The 14,883-nt window shown below is 43.1% G+C and overlaps 1 protein-coding gene across 2 annotated transcripts in view; it reads right to left on the minus strand.

Moving 5' to 3' along the window:
• The window catches only part of NINJ2 (ninjurin 2), a 46,339-nt gene that overhangs the window by 3,807 nt on the left and 27,649 nt on the right, over positions 1 to 14,883 (minus strand). For both annotated transcript variants that reach the window (XM_081927527.1, XM_081927528.1), the window contains exon 2: positions 1,429 to 1,660. In XM_081927527.1, coding sequence (XP_081783653.1) covers positions 1,429 to 1,660 — 232 coding nt within the window. The remainder of the gene's footprint in view (positions 1 to 1,428; positions 1,661 to 14,883) is intronic.

A 14,883-nucleotide genomic window follows, 5' to 3' on the forward strand; every position in this document is an offset into this window, starting at 1 on the left:
AGCAGTTCTGGACTATAACTCCCATCAGGCCTAGCCAAGCTGGCAAAAGCTTGAAGCAGATGACTATGAGACACACACCAGATATTTCCATTTTTAGATGGCTTTGGTTCTCTAGGGCACGCCAGAGGCTGGAGGCCAGCAGCAGCTGCGGATGCTGAGGAATGTTTGCGGTCAGGCCCCATAACGAGAGAAGAGATTCCATTGATGCAGCATTAGCTGTAGCCCAAGTTCACGACCTCCGCCATTCCTTTCAATGCCAAACTCACAAGCGGAGAAAGACAGGCCTGTGTTTATCATGTAAGTCTTATCATGTAAGGGGACAGTGGGGCTGACCCGGGGTTGGGCCAGACAGCTCTGGAGACTGTAGCCCTCTGTATGTTAACTGTAGGGGCAGCAATGGAATGCGGGGGAGAAGGGAGGTGAAAGGGAGACAGGCCGGCTACACTGGGATGGGGGTTATAGCTGCAAATGATGGGGTTTAGGCAGGCGGGGGTGGTAGAGGCTGTGTAGGGCAGCTTGGGTAGAGCAGCCTTGTTTCCTGCTTCAAAAAGGTGGCTCTCTGTTCGAAAGCATCCTCTGAAGGACCAGTTGAAAGATGCAGAAACCTAAGAAGGGAGAGCAAGAAGGGCCTGGAAATTGTCCATTAACAGTGAACACCCGGACAGCAAGCTGAGAAGGCACACAGGCCAGCAGGTCCCTATTGTTTCCCTATTTAAAATACAGTAATTATTTCTAACTTTTCATCTATACATTTTATAAATTACTTTCATTGTAAATCAGTGCTCCCATTTATTTCTCTTTTTTGCCATCATGTTAAGTCGTTGCCCTAATCTGGAATGTCTCTGTGTATGCTCAAACATTAAATGAGCATCCAACTTATTTCTTCCTAAGAGCTATTTTTTTAAAGTCTTTTGATTAAGAGCAACATTGGGCATTATGGAAATGAGATTCCTAACTGAGGCCTGTCAAATGGAGCATCCCTCAAGACAGCCTTGAGAAAACTACATGGGTTCCTGGTCCTTACTTTTAATTCTAACTTTAAAATTACTTGCAAGACTAGATTACGCTCGCTATCTTATGAGCATTTTTTCTGATTTATTTGTGGGGAGGTTAGATGATGTTGCATCAAAGTAAATGCTACCTTCACTTTCCAAGGTATTTCGCCACCACTCTCCTTACGGGGGGTGGTGTCCATATTTTGGGAGAGCAAGTTTGTTCAGCCAGGCAGATTCTCTACCACTGAGCAGTCCCACCCCAGCTTCCAAATCACACGGCAGTGTTTGAAATCTGGTAAATGACTCAAAGTAACACCTGAACTGTTCTGTGAAAAGCACTGGAGTACTGTGCTGTGTATCACTCTTTCCTCATATGATGATCCCTGGAATGAACTTTTGAAAGAAGCAAAGAGGTCTACAGAAAGATGCTTACCTATAATGATCAGAAGAATCCCAATGACAGTTTGGAAGAAGAGAGAAATGGTGATGAGAGCAGTCAGGACAGCATAATATTGGAAGGACGTCCCCTGCTCCAGCACTGCCTTCAGTTGCGCAGCGTTGGCCATGAAGAGCGCCACATCCAGCATGCTCTCAGCCACGCTTTTCTTGGTGGCATAATGATTGATGTTGATGATGTTTTCCAACCTGGAGCCAGGAATGGATGGCTAGAGGAGGAGAAAGAAAATGGTCATGACACTTCAGAGAAGAAGATTATCTTAAGAACGTAAAAAGAGCCCTACTGGATCAGACCAGAGGCCCCTCTAGTCCACAGCCTGTTCTAAATGCAGCCAACCTGTGGGAAGCAAGGAAGCAGGATTCAAGTAGAAGAGCACCAGGAACTCCACCAGCAGGGCACAATCAGACTCTCTCCCACTTGTGATCCCCAGCAGCTGGTGTTCAGAGGCATACTGCCTCCAACAGGGGAGGTACAGCATAGCCATCACATCCTGTAGACATTGGTAACCACATCCTCCATCAATTTGTCTACGGTGATCCTTTAAAAAAAGCAGCAAGTTGGTGCCCATCATTAAAGATTCAGATCTTCAGATTCTACCTTCTCTACCTTAAAATGGAGGAAAGGTGGGGTGGGCAATGTGGCTGTCAGAGAACATAATAAATACCTAGTCCAAAAGATCACAAAGTCAGTGTGGTGTAGTGGGTAGAGAGTTGGTCTAGGAAGACCAAGGAGGCCTGAGTTCAAATCTCCACTTGGTCTTGAAGCTTATTGGTTGACCACGGGCCACTCGTGATATCTCAGCCTAACCTACCTCAAAAGGGTGCTGCGACAATAAGGTCAGGCGGGGAGAACTCTGGATAATTAAGAGGGAAGAGTAGGATGAAAATGCAATTAAGAAAACATCCTCCTGTTGCTCCCTGCTTCAGAAAGGACCTGTGAATTCTCATAAGAATTCAAAACACATTTTAACAGCTGCTGGCATTTATATTTTCAAATGTTCAGTGGCCACTGAATTGCTGAGCCACTATATCTTGGAGTTTGCAGCCTCCAGTGCCATTCAGGAAGGGGGGCTCACTGAGGACATTTCCCCCCCTAAAAGATAAAGTTAGCAGTGACCTTAAGACTAACCTATTTCAAACTGAATTTCTTCTACACCCTCCACTAACAAATTATTCCTCTCTACTCTCACCTTTCTTTTTCTTTCTTTCTGTGCTGAACCAGAGGAAGAGTTCCAAAGCTGGTGCTTCTTTTTTTAAAATAAATAAATAAATAATAGTTATTACCTCCTGTTCTCATGGTGGCCATAGGGGGGAGCTCTGAGTAACCTCTAGTCTGGCAGCATCTGCCAGGAATGAATGGACCAACTGCCCAACAGGATAGTAAATGTTGTTGAAAGGGAGCCAGAGCAAGATTATACTACCACTTAAGATAAATAAATATTTTGGGTACAACCCAGAGAACCTCACTGGGTTTAGTGCAACCACATTCAAATAGTCACTGTTGGTTAATTATTACCTAGCTGGAAAAGAGGTCACCCGCATGCATGACGGCTGATTGCCTTTGCAGCTTCTTACTATCTTATGGACTGTTTTGGTGCTCAGAGCAAATACAATAAACAGCAAACTGCCATGCCGGATATTCATTAAAGGATGGCATGCGCCAGAAACTAGGCGCAAAATGCAAGACCTGTGCTCCTTCACCCACCCTCCCTTATAGTCGCTTTTAACCATTTGTCCTTGTTTCTATCTTTTTAAGTATGTATAATCCCCTTTTAATTGCTAGCTTTATCTCTTACCTGCTTTAAGTCTTATGTGTTCAGTTTATCTGTACATTTTATCTTATGCTGGTCTGTGACCGAAATAAAGTTTGATGCTGATTGAATAAACAGCAAACAACCCTGCTTCCTTACATCCCTACAGCAGGTCTCCTTATTAGTTGTTGTTGTTGCTCCATTGTTTCTCTCTCCAACAGCCATTTTATCCCCAACACAAACTTCTTGAAAACCAAAGGCAGTACAGTCCATGGTCAGGGATGATGGGAGTTGCAGTCCAAAACATCTGGAGGGCACCAGATTGGAAAACGCTGAGCTAAAAGGCAAGACTGAAATTTGTTCAGACATACCAGCTCAGCTTGCAAGCAATGTGAAGCCAAACAAAGAAAAGCACAGCTGCTTTACTCCCTGGACCCCAAAACCTGTTGCTGTAGCTAAGAAGCAGATCCTTCAAGTGTCCCTATTTTCCAGGGACAATCCTGGATTTACAGAAGCTGCCCTGGTTCCTGATTTGATCCTGGAATATCCCGCTTTTCCTTAGGACATCCCTATTTTCATCAGAAAAATTTTGAAGGGTATAGAATCATGCGGTCCCCGAGCCAAGAAGATAAGTAACTAGACCACCTTTAGATGTCACGGAAATAAACAACTATCTGACTTTTAGAAGACACCTGAAGGCAGCACTGTATAGGGAAGTTTTAAAATGTTTTATGTTTTATTATGTTTTTATGTATGTTGGAAGCCACCAAGACTGGCTGGTACAACCCAGTCAGATGGGCAGGGTATCAAGAAGAAAAGTATTATTAATTATATAGGACATCCCTATTTTCATTGGAGAAATAGGGTATGGAATGGGGTGCAGGTCAAGGAGCACCTCAAAACAACAGAACAAAAAAAGAGGGAGGGAACTCAGGGGCTCAATAAAGAAAAAAATATATTTTGAAGATTTTTAAAAATAAAATAGTGAAAACGTTGGGTTGCATCCATTGTGGGTTTTCGAAGGAATATTTGCAGAGACCTTTCATGGGCAGCAAAGGCCCTATGGCACAGGAGATGCTGGTGGGCACCCATGGACATTGTGTGTGGGGTCCCTGGTTTCGTTTGACCCTCTGTCTGTTAGCCTTTAAGCCCCACAAGACTGCTACTTTTGCAGCAACTGACTAACATGACTACCCTTCTGGAAGCAGCTATCATAAACAAGTATCTATCATAGGTTGCTCATATCCCCGAGATTACTGGGAGTGGAAACTGCTCGTGCTCACTTGCTCATCCCATGTTCAGAACAGAAATAAATCCAGTTAATACATCACTGCTGTTGTTTACAATCTGCAGATGATACATGACAATACGTAAATGATTACTCACCTCCCCACCCCATTTGTATTGTGTTTCCTTTGCAATGAAACCAATGATGTGGAACAATGTAATGATAACGTAATTAATTGTGCAAAATTTCACCATAGCAGACTGTGAGACGAATAAAGGTTTTGTTTTTTTTTGTTGGAAGCCAAACTGCAGTGGAACAGAAACAGGGCAGCATATGACAAATATGGGGCAGGAAGGGAATCAATGCCTTCTTACATCCCTAGTTACCAGTGTCATTGCCCGCTTTGAGGTTTTTAGGCAGCGAGGGAAGAAACAAAAGGGCAACAGGAGAGCACGAGACAGAAAGACAGGGATCATGTGAATGATAAATAACCCTCTTTGAGTGTGTCTGCTGGCAGAGACTAGCTGTGGAGGCACTTTATTAAAAAGCCATTAATTCCAAGCAAGTTGCTGTGGGATTCCAAATAAAACGCAGAAAGACACCCAGGCAATTCACACACAGGGAACAAAAAAGGCATCCCATCCACTGGGTGCAGGAGTCCAGGCACTTTATGATTGTACAATCACACTGTTTTCTGAAGGCTAGAGATACAGAATTTGTTCAGCACTGACTGAGGTCACCAGTAGAACTTGAGCCAAAAGGCAAGAGGAGAAGAAAGAAGGCAAAACAGCCCCCTTTTTGCAAAAGCTTGTTCCTATTTCTTAGCTTAACAGAAAAATGGGGAATCCATATTTCTAAAACACATCTGCCACTGAATGCCACCAAATCTTGATTTCCCCCCACAGCTTTATCTGCCACTAACCTGTATTTAAAATATACGAACACACACATATTTCAGAAATCTGACATGTTTTAGGATTTGCAACAAGTATTGATGTAAACCACATTAAGCATATTACGGAAAGCATATAAATACATATAAATTGATATACTCATTGGCATCAAGAAGGCCATTTACATCAGCAAGGTATTCACAACTAAGCTGTTCAAAAGCTCTGGGTTTGCCAATCTCAATGTTCAAAAGCCTCAAAGCCAAAATACTGTACTGTATTAACAGTCATGACATTTTAAAACATAATGCATCTTCTGATATTCTCCTGCAATGCTTTCCATTTTCTGATACTTGGTTCTTTAACTGAAAGGTAAGATTTTTAAAAAATATGGTAGTTTAATCAGAATTTTACACTCCAATGAAAGTGCACTGCTAGTAAGCTAGTGTTAAATTCCAACTTTCAATCTTTCATCCTGTAAATGGCCCTGTATCAAGAAGTAATTCTTGACACATTTTTCATTCCCATGGCAACATATCACCTGTTGTTTACATAGCAGAAGGATGTGTCTAGCCACACCTGACCAGCAAGTCTAACACATAAACCCTCTCTTATTTAACCTCCAGTCTCGTAACAGATGCACACAGAGATCAGTTGTGCCCCAGACTGCTTAAATAAGGGCTGAGTCTGCGAAGTGGAGCAAATTTGAAGCTCTGCACCAAGAACAGGTGGTACAATCCAACTGCATTGACTTCATTCTGTTAACATTTCCACCTATACCCGTTTCCTGAAATATGTGTGCCAGTAACCTCCCACAAAGAGTTATTGAAAGTTAGGAAAATACCACACTTTTTCTTTATTTAACTGTTTATTAAATTTGTAGATCACTTCCCAGATGAAGTCCTCAGAGTGGTTCATAATAAAATAAATGTCTCAAATGATTTTAAACATTTATCATATAAACTAGTTTAAAACAACAATAAAATCCAAGGCCAAAATCAGTAACACCTCTCTAATTTAAAACATACCAACTAATACTTGCTCAGGTTAGATCCTGACTGCAAAAAAAACCTCCCCAAAATGGCAATATTATTCACTAAGTGGTTTTCCTTCCCATGTTCTAAATGTGCAAAACTGAAGCTCAAATGTTAAAACTTCTCATTTTACTTGGGAGTCTTTTGTTTGAGATTTCACAAAGCTACACACTTCCCAGATGTGCTTTTTCAATGTTGTCCCCAGGAAACTGGGCGGGGAGGAAATGGGACAGAAGAGGCTACTTTGTTGTTGTTTAGTCGTTTAGTCGTGTCCGACTCTTCGTGACCCCATGGACCAGAGCATGCCAGGCACTTCTGTCTTCCACTGCTCCCGCAGTTTGGTCAGACTCATGTTTGTCGCTTCGAAGGCACTATCCAACCACCTCGTCCTTTGTCGTCCCCTTCTCCTTGTGCCCCCCATCTTTCCCAACATCAGGGTCTTTTCCAGGGAGTCTTCTCTTCTCATGAGGTGGCCAAAGTATTGGAGCCTCAGCTTCACGATCTGTCCTTCCAGTGAGCACTCAGGGCTGATTTCCTTAAGAATGGATAGGTTTGATCTTCTTGCAGTCCATGGGACTCTCAAGAGTCTCCTCCAGCACCATAATTCAAAAGCATCAATTCTTTGGCGATCAGCCTTCTTTATGGTCCAGCTCTCACTTCCATACATCACTACTGAGAAAACCATAACTTTTACTATACGGACCTTTGTTGGCAAGGTGATGTCTCTACTTTTTAAGATGCTGTCTAGGTTTGTCACTGCTTTCCTCCCAAGAAGCAGGTGTCTCTTAATTTTGTGGCTGCTGTCACCATCTGCAGAGATCATGGAGCCCAAGAAAGTCAAATCTCTCACTGCCTCCATTTTTTCCCCTTCTATTTGCCAGGAGGTGATGGGACCAGTGAAGAGGCTACTAATAGTGATCAAACGGGAGACAAACATTTGTTTCCAAATCTGAGCTTAACAGACAACATTCAAACTGTTAATAGATGCAATGCTGTGCCCCTGCTGACACATTCCCTTCCCAAGAAACAACATGGAATAAAGGACAAGAATGAGATCTTGGCTTTGGCCCTGCAGCATACAACATTTAAAGTGCAGGTAAATCACGGCAAAAGGCTGCCGGTGGACAGCTTTATGGCTTCCTTGGAACACTTAAAAAGGCACACAGTCATTCCATCAGAATCAAATACCAATTAATTGTTTCTCATCCTTCCATCACACTCCCCTGATATTGTAATTGGGATTGCAGACAGATGTAAAAACAGCAAGTCTATTTTTTTTAGCCTTCTAGGGAGTATTGGGGGTGCACCACATCCAGGCCCTACATTTAAGGAAGTCCTAAAGATGTATTTCCCCTACAAGGAGCCCGTGTTTCACCAAAGGATGGAGACAGCTGGGTTTTATAATTTATGATCTGGAGAAAACAAGCATTGCATGCTCCATCCCTGCAGCCCTGGGAGGGCAGCCTGAATCTACACAGCACCCAGCAGAGCCTCGTTTCAGTGCCTTCAACCTCTTCCCCCTGTATTCTATCTTGCTTACCAGATGCAAACTCCATAGCTTCACCTTGGTCAATTTTTCTCCACCGACCCATCAGCAATGTCTACCATCTAACCTGATGAGGAGTTCCTTGAACTCAGAACTTGCAACTATTTTGTGACACTTGGTTTGGTCTAATAAGAGGCTGCACCAGGTGACCACTCCAGGTGACTTCCTGATTTGCTGCACAAAGCTTACATGGCGGTTAGCCGTTACTGATCAACCATTCTGATGTTACTGGGGTAGTTTAACAACAATGAGCATTCATCCTGCATTCATCCTGACTTGCTTGTGGGGTGTTTACACGTCTTCCTGCTAGTCATTTGTTCATCCCACATTTTCCCTGTCACTTGCCAAACTACAACAAAATCGGCTGCATATCCGGCACAAAGGCTTCACCTGACTTTCCTTAGAGCTACAGCAGCAGCAAGCAACTGGTAAAGCTCATCAAATCCCAGTATTGCCATCTGGTTTAAATGCCTCTGGGATCACATTGTAATGGAAAAGTTTGCTCAAGCAAATGAAGGAAGCAGAAGGGCAGAGTTTGCAAGAAATATTTCATACCACCTGGTATCCTTTTCTCAATTATGCAGATCACTCATTGGGACAAATTTAAAACAAGGCTGACTTGATGAAATGCCTTTAATGCTACCTTAATATTTCATTGGAAAAATATATATTTGGCCTACAAGTTGTTGTGGTTTTTTTTTTAATATTTAAGAGTTTTCTATAATGCAACATTTCCCCCTAGTTAATTGTATGCTGCTCTACCAGCTGATATTTTAGGTTTTACTATATACATTTTAGTATTTAGTACATTTTTAAAGTACCCTGGGAATTTATTTTTGATGAACAGCATATAAATACTCAAAATAAATAAAAACACAAAAATAGGTTGTCTATACAGTAGTACCTTGGTTTAAGAACAGCTTAGTTTATGAACAACTTGGATTAAGAACACTGCAAACCCGGAAGTAGGTGTTTTGGTTTGTGAACTTTGCCTTGGAATAAGAACATGTTTCGCTTCCTGTTGAGTGTGTTCCATTTGTAAACTGAGTCCCCCGCTGCTATGGGAAAGCACGCCTTGGTTTAAGAATGCTTTGGTTTAAGAACGGACCTCCGGAACGGATTAAGTTCGTAAACCAAGGTACCACTGTATCTTCATTAGGCAAGTCTGTAGTGTCAAGAGTAGGCGGTATCCAATGATGCCTGCCTACTTGTGAAATAAGACCAGGGTCTGCCCATTCCACCCCTCAAGTCTCTAACATGACCCCCAAATCTGATCAAAAGGGTTCTCCAACCTGCTGGAGCAGTTATGAAGAGTGGTTGTGGGGCTGCAGGTGGACAAAAAGAAATGAGAAGCAGATGCCGGCTTGCGCAAAACTCTTAGGATAACTCTTGCTTTGATGCAACATCATCTAACCTCCACACAAACAAATCAGAATAAATGCTCATTAAATAGCCAACAGCCATCTAATCTCCCTGCAAACCAATCATGGTGGAAGATCAATAAACAGGTCATCTGGAAGCACCCAGAGTTCACTTCTGAAGTTCCTTGCTTAAAAAGACAGTAGATTGCCAAGATGCAAGCTCCAGGAGGCTGCTGTGCACTGCCTCCTCCTGGCTGACCTAAACCTGACCTGGGTCAGCCACGACCATTAAAAACAGGACACTGACACTCTGTGAGAGCCCAGTATTCAGTGTGTTAGGTTTCAGCATGACCTGGGATGGAATGGGTGTGTGCAAAAGCACGCAAAGATTCATGTCCCAGATACTGTTGCAAATAACCTTGCTGAGTGGTGAGCAGGGGGAATCATCGGGGCGCTTCAGCGTTAATGCAGATTCAGATTCCTTTTTAATTTATATTTATACATTTCTGGATATGCTATAGCCTGCGATAACCAAGTATGCTCTTACAAAGACAACAGGTGCAATTGAGCCAAAATTAAGCACTTCTACATTCAACCGAGCTCAGTCAGAGAGTTAAGCATGTGCTTAACCCCTCGGAGTGTCATCAATGAGAAGCTCAGCGGTAAAGCGAATGCTTCGCATGCAGGAGGTGCCAATCCTGGCATTTCTAGTTAAACTGATCTCAGGAAGCAAAGCTGGGAAGGATTTATGCCTGAGACCAGGGAGCCACGTCCAGCTGGAGTGGACAGTGCACTACAAGGCTAGGTAGGTCAGTGGCCTGGCTCAGTATAAGGTGGTTCCTATGCTTAACTATGAGAACCAGTTCTGCGTGGTGAACAGACAGAAGTTCAAATCCACACTTTGCCATGAAGCTCGTTGGGAGGCCTTGGGCCTCTCAGCCTAACCTACCTCACAGGGTTGTTGTGAGGATGGGAAGAAAAAGAAGAAAAAGAGTTTGGATTTGATATCCCTCTAGATCACTACCCGAAGGAGTCTCAAAGGAGCTAACATTCTCCTTTCCCTTCCTCCCCCACAACAAACACTCTGTGAGGTGAGTGGGGCTGAGAGACTTCAGAGAAGTGTGACTGGCCCAAGGTCACCCAGCAGCTGCATGTGGAGGAGCGGAGACGCGAACCCAGTTCACCAGATTACGAGACTACCGCTCTTAACCACTACACCGCACTGGCTCCCAACCTCGTATGCCCCCTTGAGCTTCTTGGGGGAAAAGGTGGGCTGTAAACACAATAAGCAAGCAAGTAAAGTGGCCTGGAAAATTATGGGGTAGGACTGCAGCTTGGTGCCAGAGCATCTGCTTCGCATGCTGAAGGTCCCAGGTTCAATGGCCCACAAATGGCAGGCTGGCATTGTTTTTAAAAGAGCTGGCACCCATCAACCATAGCCTTTCTCTGTGGGGATTCCTTCACACACCCTCGGTGTCAGACCTTTACCTTGGATATCATTCATCATGGATTGTCAAGGCCAGAACGGATTTTTATGTCCAGCTATAATTGGCTGGGAGTAAAATCAGGAAGTTTTCAACTTTCCTTTAGTAAATGGAAACATGTTATTGTGAGGAGTTACATTTCCTGTCACAACGGTGGTGGAAAACGCCTTTGGGCAGGATCATCGCCTGAGGCAGTGCCACAACAACAGGCCACAGTCCTCACTTAGGGCAGCCTGGCCGAACGTCGCTCACCTCAGACTGCTAGCTGGTTCCCAAATGCTTGGTCTGCACCACAATGGGGGCTGCTATGTAGGCAACTCTCAAGGAGTGTGTCCGCCTGGAGAGCAGGTTGTGGTTTCAAACAGCGGGCAGGTTGCCATGCCAACCCCCCACACTTGTTGCCAATAACGTTGTGGCCTACTTGGACCCATTCCACGGGCCGGTGTCTCATCTTGGGACATGCCCTTGCATATATCGCACAAACAATGCTTCCATTTTACTTTAAAGGTACTCTGGAAGGTACCTTTTACTTTAAAGGTACTCTCAAAAAAAAATATTATTTTTTACTACTTTAAGTGCATAGGCTGTATATCTCCCAAATCCCATATGCTTCACTGGTTTGGATGTGGGCGCTTTTCTAGTAGCACTTACAGTCCTTTAGGGTAAAGCCATTTCCCCTGTGATGCATCTACAGAGATGGTGTCTTAGTAACTAAGTCTCACCCGCCCAAAATATGAATTAATCTCCTCAGCTGGTCTAAGTGGGGATTCACCTCCAGGAGCGGCTAGGACAGGTTGCACAAACTGGATAGCTCGCACTGTGAATAAAAGCAGATTAAGCGGAAACCTCAGCATGAGCAAAGAATGAGGACGACACATGCCTTTCGCAGTACAGTTATTTGAGACCAACCTGTCTCCCTGCTGCGGCCCACAAGAGACAACGCCAACTGTTCTTGAACGAGAGGAGCAGGCCTGCAAAAGTCTCAGAGGGGGGAGATTTCTTGTGGATGTGCACACACTCTCTCTCCCCCTTGTCCTTTGGCTGACATTGAAACACAATTCTGCTTCTCAGCTGTCTGGTTGCTTGGAACCTTCAGAAACTTTGCCTGTCAGATCAAGTGCACACTCCGCAAAGCCTCCTCGAACTCTGCTACCCCCATTTTTTTTTTAAAAAAACCTACCATGTAGCACCTAGGAAAGCCTACGCTATTAAGGATGCTTCTCTTAATGCAGATCAAAGCAGACGTTGTGGTTTTAACACCAAGCTGGCCAACACCCACATACACACCTTTGCTTAACTTCCAGCCTGACAAAGAGCTCTGGATATCTTGAAAAGCTTGCTTACTATTTTGAGGCATTGGGGTCATAGCCACACCGTAAGTTGAAATCACTCCTATACAACTTCTTAATAGTCATGGCCTCTCCAAAGAGTCCTGGGAACTGCTGTTTGTTAAGGAAACAGGACAGTTAACCAAGCCCTTGTGTGGAGGAACATCAGACATAGCTGTCAATGGGCAGTTGATTGGTTTGGTAGACACACAATGTACCGTATTGGCCTGAATATAAGCTGCACTTTCCCCCCAAATTCCGACTGTGAAAAGTTAAAGTGCGGCTTAAATTAGGGACCTTACAAAAACATGCCTTTTACAATATCACTGCTGAAACAGACATACGGTAAAATGGAATGGGTGTCAGTGCCTGTGGAATTTTAAGGGAGCAGCTTATATTTGGGTATTGTCTTTTTTTCTTTTTCCCCTTGAATTTTAAAAATGTGGCTTATATTTGGGTGAGGCTTATATTCGGGCCAATACGGCACATAATGGTCAGATGAATCATTATCACCTCCATATAGTTGATTGGGGATAACAAGTAGAAATGGGTATGTGGTGATGATGATGATTTGGGGACAAGCCCCAAATGATGTCATTGCCAGTGGGGCTCCTTGAGGATTTCATTCAGATTTCACTTTTAAGTGAAGCAGCCTGATTTGCAGTTCCTGGACTAATGTGTGGATTGGAGCACCATTGCCTTTTGGTTTTCATCCATCTCTGAATTTTGCAATTCAATTCCCAGCTCAAAAAATAACAAAAAACAAAATGCATATAAAATGTGCATTTTTGTTTTAGGATGGTATGAAAGTGCATAATTTAGGCTAAAATGCATATCAAGTGTATTTCATAGTAAAATGAGTAAAATAAGTGCACATTTTGTGGGAAAACACAGTAAAAATAAGAATTTTAATGTGAATGATTTTACAAATATTCTCAGATTGATACAGAAATAGGATGAAATGAATGAAAATGTGTGAAACTGGCATTCACTTATCAATGAAAATGAGTGAATCTGATATCAGCTTGAACACTGATTGATATTGATTGATGCTTAGCTATGCTGAGAGGTGGTATTAAGAAACATTTTTTCTCTTTGCTTGATGAAGCCCCATTTTCTTGATGTTAAAGTAACTTCAAATGAACATGAGCCTAAAAACTGCTTTGCAGATGCTCTTGCAACTTGCTAATGCAGTTTCATATACAGTAGCTCCCAGGGGAAACCCTTTCCAAGATGAGAAGTGTCATGTGTACAAGGAGGATTACTTAGAATAATTATTTTAAAAACCAGGACACAGCAGCTCTATATATTTGACTCACTCCTATTTAGCAACCACAGCGGATTCCTCGCCAACAGTGCTTAAGGTAGGAAAAGAAATCAAATTAGAAAGACCCTGAAATTAAAAGTAGGTTAGCAGGAAGCAGAGGGGGAGGCATGTATTAAAAATTGAAGAGAAGTAGGGAAGCACAGGAATAAGTGCACAATTATTCTTACAAATATAAAAGTGTAAAGGTAACTAGTTTCCCAGGACTGCATGCCCTATGCCCCAAAATACTAAGAGCCAAGTCTAAGAAACATAAATGGCCTTTACACCTGAGGTTCAAGTAGTTCCCTTCTTACCCACAGTTATGGTCCCATAACTTTGAAGAGCTTTTCTGTGAAATTTAGGTCCAAGATCAATGTTTCATCCAGAACAAAAGAGTAATGGATTTGTACAGAAGACAGCAGCAATTTGGGGGGTAGATCCTTTTCTCATGCTGAGAGGACCCTGTGATGATCTAGTGACTACCTGTGACTATTAAGACGTCCTAGCATGTGATCTTGAGAACTACTTAAGAATATTTATTTATAAAACCAGTTATTTCAAAAGAAAGAAGTAGCTTGAAAGCCACAATTTAACTATGGAATTTGATTGGCATGTTTTGACCAAAATTTCTACCAAAAGTACCAAAAAGGGCTGCTGCTGTTTCCATTGCCTCTGAATGCAGTCTGCCTCTAAATATAAGTTGCTGGGGCCCACAAGCGGGGAGAATGCTATTGCATTCAGGCTCCGCTTGCAAGCATCCCAGGAGAAGAAGAAGAAGAATTTGGATTTGATATCCCGCTTTATCACTACCCTAAGGAGTCTCAAAACAGTTAACTATCTCCTTTCCCTTCCTCCCCCACAACAAACACTCTATGAGGTGAGTGGGGCTGAGAGACTTCAGAGAAGTGTGACTGGCCCAAGGTCACCCAGCAGCTGCATGTGGAGGAACGAGGAAGCAAACCCGGTTCACCAGATTACGAGTCCACCGCTCTTAACCACTACACCACACTGGGTCTTGCCTTAGCTGCAGGGGGTTGTACTTGAGGTTCCCTTACAACCCTACAATTCAATGGCCTCAGAAGGTGGCAGGCTTTCATTCGTGGGAGGTTTTTCAACAGAGGTTGGATGGCAACCTGTCATGGATTCTTCAGCCATGATTCCTGTATTATGGGGGTTTGGATCAGATGACCTCTTGGGGTCTCTTCCATCTCTATGATTCTATGGTTGGCCACTGTGAGAACAGGGTACTGGACTAGATGGGATTTTGGCCTGTTGAAACACGGCCTTTCTTATGCATTATGATAGTATCTTTATCAGGGGGAAACGAAGATACACGTAGCTTCTGGAGAAGGATGTTGCCTTTATGGCCTGTTTGTGGGATTCCCATATAGACATCTGATATGCCTCTTTGTTTTATTCAGATGGGTTTTTTGGGATGTTTTACATTCAATCCCTATAGTTACAAAAAAATAGACAATTCTTTAATGCCTTCTGCAAAAGTGGA

Source organism: Podarcis melisellensis, assembly GCF_964234715.1.
Source record: "Podarcis melisellensis genome assembly, chromosome: 10".
Lineage (NCBI taxonomy): Eukaryota > Metazoa > Chordata > Lepidosauria > Squamata > Lacertidae > Podarcis > Podarcis melisellensis.